Source organism: Priapulus caudatus, unplaced genomic scaffold, assembly GCF_000485595.1.
Source record: "Priapulus caudatus unplaced genomic scaffold, Priapulus_caudatus-5.0.1 Scaffold420, whole genome shotgun sequence".
NCBI classification, from domain to species: domain Eukaryota; kingdom Metazoa; phylum Priapulida; class Priapulimorpha; order Priapulimorphida; family Priapulidae; genus Priapulus; species Priapulus caudatus.
In genome coordinates, this window is record NW_014577481.1 from 51,039 (window position 1) to 61,011 (window position 9,973).

Consider the following 9,973-nt stretch of genomic DNA (forward strand, 5'->3'; position numbering starts at 1 on the left):
CTACAACAACAACCAAACAGCCTAGTTATGGCAATCAATACCGGCAACAAACCACACAGCCAACAAGCAGATATGGCAATGAAAATAAGCAATCCAGCACACAACCAACAAGTAGATATGGCAACCACAACAGGCAATCCAGCACACAACCAACAAGTAGATATGGCAACCACAACAGGCAATCCAGCACAGAGCCACCAAGTAGATATGGCAACCAGTATCAACAATCTACTACAACAACAACCAAACAGCCTGGTTATGGCAATCAATACCGGCAACAAACCACAGAACCACAAGTAGATATGGCAACCAAAACAGGCAATCCGGCACAGAGCCACCAAGTAGATATGGCAACCAGTATCAACAATCTACTACAACAACAACCAAACAACCTAGTTATGGCAACCAATACCGGCAACAAACCACACAGCCAACAAGCAGATATGGCAATGAAAATAAGCAATCCAGCACACAACCAACAAGTAGATATGGCAACCACAACAGGCAATCCAGCACAGAGCCACCAAGTAGATATGGCAACCAGTATCAACAATCTACCACAACAGCTTCTAGCTCAGAAGAGTCGAAAACTACACGCTATACGAGACGTCCGTATGGAATACTCGATTATGGAATATCTCAGACGTCCTCTGATGTAACATTACTAACATCAGCAGATGCTAACGCTGCCGGGAGCCAGAAAATAACTGTCAAACCACACAGCGCAGGCAACAGCAAACATTTGATCACTAAGCGTAAAATTACCGAAATCAGAACCTCGGCTGCTACTGCTGTCCCAGATACGCTAACGAAGCAGCAATCCACGCGGAAAGAACTCGACCAATTCACACCGACTACGAGTAAACCGTCCCACGGTATAATCGGCTATGGCATAAGTAAGCTGCTACGGCGGTTAATACGCGACAACACTGCGCGACCCAGAGAAACCCTTGAGCGAAAATATACAGGGTCGCCAATGCAGGCATTCAGAGAGTCACTGACGACAGTTGCAACGACATTTTTGGGTCAATCGGCGAACACCACAACTAAGCAAATGCCTACATCTACAACAGCGGCAAAGGGTAGACCGAATACTGTTGTTCCAAGTAGTTCCCCTGTGAATGGGACGGGCGGCAAAGGTACGCCGATGGCGGAGACGGCGTCGTCTTCACCTGATGCACCTAATAGCGTCAAGGGCAATGCATCCAGTGTGCCCAATGGAAAAGCCCCGTCTGGATCTTCAGGGCTAAACATTAGTGGTACGTGGGTTTCTCTTACTAATAGAGTGTTTTGATATAGTAATTATCACCGCATCTGCATATTAGCACCTCAATATTATTATCCTATACACATTACGTATCCGTCTATGGTTTGATTGTGAGACAGACGATTTGGAGTTTTGTTGACCGAGAACAAATCAATGTTGCACGGGACCGGAGCTCGAGGGTAACATTGATTTTGGAGGTCAACGAAAATCTGTGAGTGTCTATGAATTTCTTTCCAACAGGTATCGACGTTGCGTGTAACTCCTACGAAGGAAACATGACCATAACTGTTAACTTCACGGCTTCCTTCAACGGAAATCTATTCATTAAGGGTTTCTTTGATGATTGCATCGTGTCCGGAAACGACACCAGCAACAGTACCAGCATCACGATCCCACTAGATAGCTGCGGCACGCAACAAACCACCTCGGTACGTTCTAAACTGTCTTCCTATCCAACGATCTTTACTAGAGGAAATATACGTGGGTAAAATAACCAATAGGTAATTGGTTATAATATACCAATGGTAAAGCACCATCATACCACCTACCTTATCCACTCATGTGAGTTTTTAAAGTATAAAGATTGATTGCATTTACACAATGTGACCTGCCTATAATAGCCTGTATTAGAATATCGGGAGAATGATGAAGCACGTACACATACTCACGTGTTATCACGTGTTTAGACGAACACTTCGACGGGCGAGAGCATCAAATACGAAAACACTCTGATGGTGATGTTTAATCGAGAGCTAGGCATCCTGCAAGCGTCGGACAAGGCGTATCAGGCTTCATGCGAGTTTGTTCGCAAGGAAAAGAGCGTCGTGAACGGGTCCATAACGCTGCCGTGAGTATACACATTTTACCTATACATGTACTTTTTTATAATAATGACCGTTATTTCCAAGAGTACATGTATATATATATATATATATCACTATTACCGTCATCACCGTCAGCGATGGAAACCCCATGAAACTACTTCACACCAAGGATATACACAACAACATTGTTGTTGTGTATATCCTTGTTCACACCAACCTTAAGCGTCTTATTTCGAGAGCGCAGTAAAGTAGTTTGGCACCTGTAAACGCCCGTGCTTATACACACACGTGCACGTGCGTAGGCGCACACGCCCACGTAGATGTTACTTATTACAAAAGAAAATACTATTGTAAAGGGATCTATTTTAATGGGTATGGTCACTACTATTGTGACGTTTTCCTTAACTTCTATACGTTGCCATGTGACGTATTGTAAGTCCGCTGTAACTGCACTACAAAAATTCGCAGTATCTGTAACACGCTCTGGCAGTCTTTGCCAAACCGCTTTATCTAAAAAGTACACTCAGATCCCGTAACTATTACTGCTGTAAGTGTAATCCCGGATACTCGAATCTCGCAGCACGGCGTTGCGGTTGTCGATCTATCAACCGTGGATGACGGTACGCTTAAACTTGATTCGTCACTATGGACGTGATGATTGCGTATACGTCGGCATTCACAAGCGAAGTGCCCCTGTGTTCTGTACGGTCGCGATTCGCCATGCGAACGTAACTGTGGAACGTTTTCCCGAGGCATGTCTCTGCCTTTCTCCAACTTACGTCTCATCAGTGTCTGTACATAGATATATACCAACCAATGGTTGGTATATATTTATGGTCTGTAGTGGCATGACCCCTGCGTATAAAGATTTCTCGGTCCAAAACTGATTGTTTCACAGCTAATTCGATCGCGTCCTGTAATTTGCATACTTTATGTAACAATAATAGCTTCTGTATAGCTACGCTGTTGAGCCCGTCCAAAAATATGCCCGTAAGACGTTTTTGACTTAATTCCTGATAAACTTGGTGTGGGGGAATCGCTATTTCCGCCAGACGGATTAGTCGGTCTGCATAAGTTCGTATTTCCTCATGTTGATTTTGACGAAAACTTTTTAATTCGATATTCGCTATTAATCCCTGCAACGGATTTGTAAATCGTGTGCATAAAGCTTCATAAAAACTCGGCCAAGAAATTTCGGGCGTCTTCGAGAGTAGACGACGCGTGAAGTCAGAAGCAGGCCCGTGCAATGTGCTTATAGCAAAATTCATAAGTTCGCTATCAGATGATTTTAATTGAATTCGAGACCATGTTAAGGCTACTTGTCAATGCATAAAGGTGGGTACGCATTTATGTTCTTGAAGTTCTTCCCACGAAAATTTCGGCATTTCTCGACGCAATTCCGAAACTCGTGTGCTATGAGCAAAACCGTTTACCACACTGTCGAGTAATGGGTTGACCGCTTCACTAAAAACACGTGCCATCGTTTCTATGGGTAAATCAGTCATGACTCACGTAATAAAATAACGTAACGTAATAACGTAAATAAAATAAATAAAATAAATAAGTAAGTAAGTAAGTAAATAGTAAGTAAGTAAGTAATAGTAGTAGTAATAGTAAGTAAGTAAAAGTAAGTAAGTAAGTAAGTAAATAAATAAGTAAATAAAATAAATAAAATAACGTAATAAAATAATAGGATGTTGAGGAGGTTGTGGAGGGGATAGCGGCGGTAGTTATAGGTGGAGAAAAGTGATAGCATATGGTAGCAATTTTTTTTCTCTCGATATGTGACCGGCGTGTTTCTGCATCGTCCCTGCTTCTTCCATAGCCAGGTCGTATAATTGCAAATGTTCTGGCTCTATAATGCGCTATTTGCAGCGGCATATCACTGTTCGTATGCATTTCCATACATTTTGGCCATCTGGCGAAATATCTGCGTACCGAATGTCACAGTCTGTGCGCCCACATTTCGCCAGCGCGTGTGCGGCAGAATATAGTCACTATTCAACTATCTTCTTTCTTCCTCTTGTTCTTCTTCTTCTTCTTCTTCTTTTTCATCGTTATTTATCGTTATCTTTACGTTATTTATCGTTATCTTTACGTTATTTATCGTTATCTTTACGTTATTTATCGTTATCTTTGCGTTATTTATCGTTATATTTACTCAGTTTTCGGCGCGAGCATCGTAGGTTTTTCTTGCAAGTTGTGTTGCAAAGGAATACTCAGTTCTTGTGGTCCGGCACCAAATGTAGCCCTGCTATCTGATCGTATCTCTAACTCGTCGGTCAGTGATCGTAGACAGTGATGGTCGAAGACGTCTTGTACAATACAGACAGGTTTTATTCAACACATATGTCGCGACATACACCGCACCTCTATATAGCGCGTCTGTACGCGCTCGCTACACCCAGACCCCCCTCTCTCGATCCTTCTCTCCCCTTTTATACGTATCTACTTATGCCATGCTGTCACGGCTTAGCGGAAACAATACAGGCCAGGCTAGCGTGCTTTATTGCTTTGTATAATTGCGCCGCCCCCAAAAAGAATGTGATAGCGTAGGAAATGATGTAGCGAAGACTATGTCTGTATCTATTATCTATCTATCTATCTATCTATCTATCTATCTATCTATCTATCTATCTATCTCTATTCTACTATCTATCTATCTATCTATCGACTATCTTACTATTTATCCTATCTAATACTATTTAATCTATCTTATCTATTCTATCCACATCTATCTATCTTATCTATCTATCTCATCTATACTATCTATCTTCTACCTAACATCTATCTATCTATCTATCTAGGCTATCTATCTATGCTATTATCTATCTATGCTATCTATCGTATATCTATCTATCTACTATCTATCTATCTATCTATCATCTTATTATCTTCTATCTCTATCTATCTATCTATCTAAAAACTATCTATCTATCTATCTATCTTATCTATTTATCTATCTATCTATCTAGTCCATCTATATCTATTTATACTTATCTGCTTATCTATCTATCTATCTTATCTTTATTCTATCTAATCTATCAACTATCTAATCTATCTACTTCGTATCTATCTATCTATTCTATCTATCTCTATCTATCTATCTATCATCTATTCTAACTATCATTCTATCTAATTTATCTCTATTTTTACATCTATTTTCTATCTAGCATCTATCTATCTCATCTTACTATCCATCTATCTATCTATCTATCTATCTTATCTATCTATCTTCTATCTATCTATCTATCTAGTCTATCTAGTCTATCTCTCTATTTATCTATCTATCAATCTATCTATCTATCTATCTATTTATCTATCTATCTAATCTATCTATCCATCTATCTATTTATTTCTCTATTTATCTATCATCTATGCTATCTATCAGTATTACTATCTATTCTATCTATCTAATCTATCTATCTATCATCCTATCTACTATCTACATATTCTATTCCATCATCACTATCTATCTGATCTATCTATCTATCATCTATCTATCTATCTTATCTATCTAATCTTATCTATCTATCTATTATTAGTCTTATCTATCTATGCTACTCTAGTGCTATTCTATCGTATCTATGTATCATGCATCTATCATTATCATCATCCATCTATCTATTATTTCTCTATGTATGCTATCTACCTAAACTTATCTAATCTATCTATCTTATCTCATCTATCTATCTTAATCTATCTATCTATCTACGAACGTGTCGGATCATTGGTCCGGCATGAGCCATCATGACCTCTGTTGTAAGCAACCCCTGTAAGGGGCCTTACTGTGCTGCATCATCTCTGCTATTTGCACGCAGTATACCTAGTTGCTCGTCGCCACCAATACGTACGATGTTATAACGAAAAATTAATCAACGTGCTTCGCGTTTGCTCAATTAGGGCTATTCTATTACTAATTGCGTGGTTGAGCTAATCATTATCATCCAAAATAGTTATGAGAAACCAATTTTCATAGATTTTTTCGAGAATGCTTTTACATGATGTTAGCGAAGACATGTCTGTATCCTATCATCTATCTATCTATTATGGCTATCCATCTATGCTATCTTATTTATTTATCTCTATCTATTCTATCTATCTATCATCTACTCTATGCTAGTCTATCTATCTATTCTATCTACTATCGTAATCTACTATCGTACTATTTCTATTTATCTATCTAAATCTATCTATCTATGCTTATCTATCTAATTATCTATCTATCTATCTATCTATCTAATCATATCTATCTATGCTATCTATCTATCTATCTAATCTATCTATCTATCTATCTTACTATCTATCTATCATCTATCTATCGCATCATCATACTATTTATGCTATCACTCGCTAGCTATCTATTTCTCTATCTATCTATCTATCTATCGTATCATCTATCCTATCTACTATCCTATCTTATCTATCTATCCTATCTATCTATCTACTATCTATCTATCTAGCTAGCTATTTCTCTATTCTATCTATAAGCGTATCTATCTACTATCTATCTATCAATCTGTCTACATCTATGCTATCATATCTATCTATCTACCATCTACTATCTATCTATCCAATATATCTACATTTCTCTATTTACCTATCTAGCCTATTCTATTATTCTTATACTACTATCTATCTAACATCTACTATCTATCTATGCTATACTAGTCTAATCTAATCTATCTATCTATCTATCTACACTACATATCTATAATAATATCTAATATATATATAATATTATATATATATATATATATATTAATTATAGTTAGTACGTATCGGGCCGTCAAGGACAGGTTTACGTACACAACAGTAAGAGCCCAAGGCTGACCAGTTTACGCTACATTAGCCAGTTATCGATGTATGGAACACATAAGCTGACATTTCCATATCGATCGGTATCTTTGCTCAGAGGCAGTATCCTAGCCAATGAGTTTTATCCGAGGCGGGATTATTGCTAGTTGAAAACTTTTCCCAATACCCCGCGGACACGACCTGAAATATGGTCGGATCTCGTAATTGTGATCGCTCCTAACGGAGCACATACTTAAATCAAAAGAAATGAATTCTTTTTAAAGTGAACTAGTGAAGGGTATTATGTGGTGTAGCGATACTAGATTATAAAATTTAAATTCGCACAAATTGACATACGAAAAAAGAGTGAATGTATATAAACAATGTAATCTAAAGATTCGTGTTCATGATGTATAATAGAATTAATTAGTTTTAATCAGGACATTTTATATCGTATTTGATTATGAGGGCGATAGGTAACAAAATTAATATTAACGCATTATTGCATTAATTAATTAACCAAACGAACTTATTACTGAAAACAACACAGTGTACAGTATGTACAATAAAGTACTGCTGGTAAATATAGTGAGTTATTGACGATTAATTCATATATGAATGTGAAAAGTTTATACAATACTTAACATGTTAACTTCGTACATGCGGCACGCCACAAACAGTTCATCGGTCGACTACATCTATTATACCATGGTAAGCGTGTTACCGTTATCTTTGCCCAGAGGCAGTATCCTAGCCAATGAGGTTTATCCGAGGCGGGATTATTGCTAGTTGAAAACTTTTCCCAATACCCCGCGAGCACGACCTGCAATAATGTCGGGTTTCGCAATTTGTGATCGCTCCCACGGGAGCACATACCTAAATCAAAAGATGTGAAATATAGTGAAATATATTGATATCAACTCTTGTTTATTTCTTACAGCGTTAATAACTATCCTAATTTATATGCATAACAAGTTACATTCGGATAAAACGCATTCAGACACATATATAATCTAGCGATTAACGTTCGCGATAGCGAATGAAATGAAGCAATTAATTCATTGTAATCTATTTGCGCTAATAAGCTTAAGATTAACTATTATTATAGGTTAAACATGACATTAACAATTATTAAAAAAAACTATTAGATTTAAGAACTCGTTTTGTGTTAAAACATTTTTCATACAGGCCTTTGACGACCACACAGCTACCGGTTGTTAAATACGAGGCTGAGCCAGATGTAGAGTTGCTTGTGTTCAGCGGAACGGACCAGTTTTCATCGCCATCAAACGGCCTACTGGTGGGAGAAGGTGGCACACTCGCAATCATCCTCAAAGATAACAGTACGTTTCCTGCCTGTTTTTATCAAAAGGCGTTTATCAAAACCAAATCGGACCGTTTTGCAGAGCAGTTATATCCGCTGGGCGGTTTTCAGAGCGGAAAATCGTGGTAATTAAAAGTAAATAATCGCGTGTAATTCTCTTATACGCAGACTTATATCTCTCGTGATATAATGTTATGAAATTGACCACTATTTCTTACGTCACAGGTCAGTATGACCTAGCTGTAACCGACTGCTTTGCACACGATGGAGCCGGAAGATCTGAATTAAAGCTCATTGATGAAAACGGGTAAGAGAATAATTATAGGAGCGATTTCGGGCAAATTAAAACACGCCACACGTATGGATATCCTTAATGTAAACATGACTTTCTATGCCACGCGCTGTTTCAACGAAAATAACGCTTGCTGAAGCGTCTAACCCATTATTCACGGGGTATATTTGCATACGAATAATTTTCGCTACCTATTATGCACGCCATATTATACGAAATTGAATAATTTCACGTGCGCGTCACATTATACTCGCTAGACTTTCTGAATTTAAAATAAAGATGGCATAACTTGGCAAAATGGTTAATTAAACAACAATGTCAATCGTTCTCGTCCCATCGTGGGTGGCCACTGCCGTTGTGCCCTTGAGCAAGGAGACACACTATCCAACGAACTTCAGTCGACAGATGCTGTAGGAATATGTTTATCACGCATGTGTGATGCTGAAAATCATACCCGCGTAACATTATAACCGGCTAAAATTAAGTGATTTTGCAGAACTGTTACGCAACAACATAACGCAGCCGTTACGGAAACTAAAGCGTGGCTGTTGCAAAGGCCCAAATGGGGAAGGGGGGGACACAACTATATGTTCGCTATACAATAACGTCCCTATTTATGCTCCACGGAAACTAAAAACGGGGGTTGGGTGAACACAACTATATGTGTTCGCCGTACAATCACGTCACTTTACAGCGCTAGCTCGTTGTCGCTTTCAGGTGTCCTGCGAATGGAAATTTGGTCAGCCCACTGAGAAAGCTTCGGGACACACCCGCCGCCGGCCAAACCGCAGTAGTGACAACCTTCCAGGCTTTCAAGTTTCCGGATCAGGATAGCGTCTACTTCCGCTGCATGGCGAAGACGTGCGCAGGCAAATGCGAGGAGGTGCGTAATCATCAGTGCCGCTCATAGGGTCTATGTCTCCCAGGGTACTGCCGGAACGTACCCTGGTCACTGTTTGATATGGTTAGGGTTAGGATTAGGGTTAGGGTTAGGGTTAGGGTTCGGGTTCGGGTTAGGGTTCGGGTTCGGGTTAGGGTTAGGGAGTAGGCGTAGGCGACTCCCTAGACTCGTTAGTGGAGTAGACGAGGTACGGTCCGGCATATTAGATAGTACCAGGGTACGTTCCGGTATACCGGGGGTAATTGGTAATTGGGTTCCGGCAGTACCCCGGGGGACATAGACCCTCTCAGCATTAGTGCCAGTTTCATCAGTAATCATCAGTGCCAGTATCATCATGCACCTCGCGTAAAAGTAAAATGGTTATAGCGTTGCTTTTCGGTGTTTTTTGTCGCGGAGGGGGGGGGGGTTAAAACGCCGGTGTTTGCGAGAGAATTGTTTTGTACGCAATTTTTGTTTTTGTGTAAGTTATCGTTACGATCGTGGCACGTTATTTGTACAATGACGACACACACACACACACACACACACACACACACACACACACACACACACACACACACACACACAC

At 39.3% G+C, this 9,973-nt stretch overlaps 1 protein-coding gene across 1 annotated transcript; it reads left to right on the plus strand.

The window, feature by feature from the left end:
• The first annotated feature begins 308 nt into the window (after nt 1-308).
• LOC106810213 lies at nt 309-9,414 on the plus strand. Its single transcript, XM_014813497.1, has 6 exons — nt 309-1,259; nt 1,508-1,695; nt 1,954-2,114; nt 8,077-8,231; nt 8,438-8,519; nt 9,222-9,414. The coding sequence occupies exons 1-6, from the start codon at nt 977-979 to the stop codon at nt 9,412-9,414; spliced, it is 1,062 nt and encodes a 353-aa protein (XP_014668983.1). The 5' UTR covers nt 309-976.
• Nucleotides 9,415-9,973: the final 559 nt, after the last annotated feature.

What these genes read in the sequence shown, in the direction of transcription:
- LOC106810213 (XM_014813497.1), top strand. Translation starts at nt 977, where the DNA reads ATGCAGGCATTCAGAGAGTCACTGACGACAGTTGCAACGACATTTTTG. An exon ending in TTCAGGGCTAAACATTAGTG is followed by an intron (nt 1,260 to 1,507) that starts GTACGTGGGTTT and finishes TCTTTCCAACAG; the next exon opens with GTATCGACGTTGCGTGTAAC. An exon ending in GCACGCAACAAACCACCTCG is followed by an intron (nt 1,696 to 1,953) that starts GTACGTTCTAAA and finishes TCACGTGTTTAG; the next exon opens with ACGAACACTTCGACGGGCGA.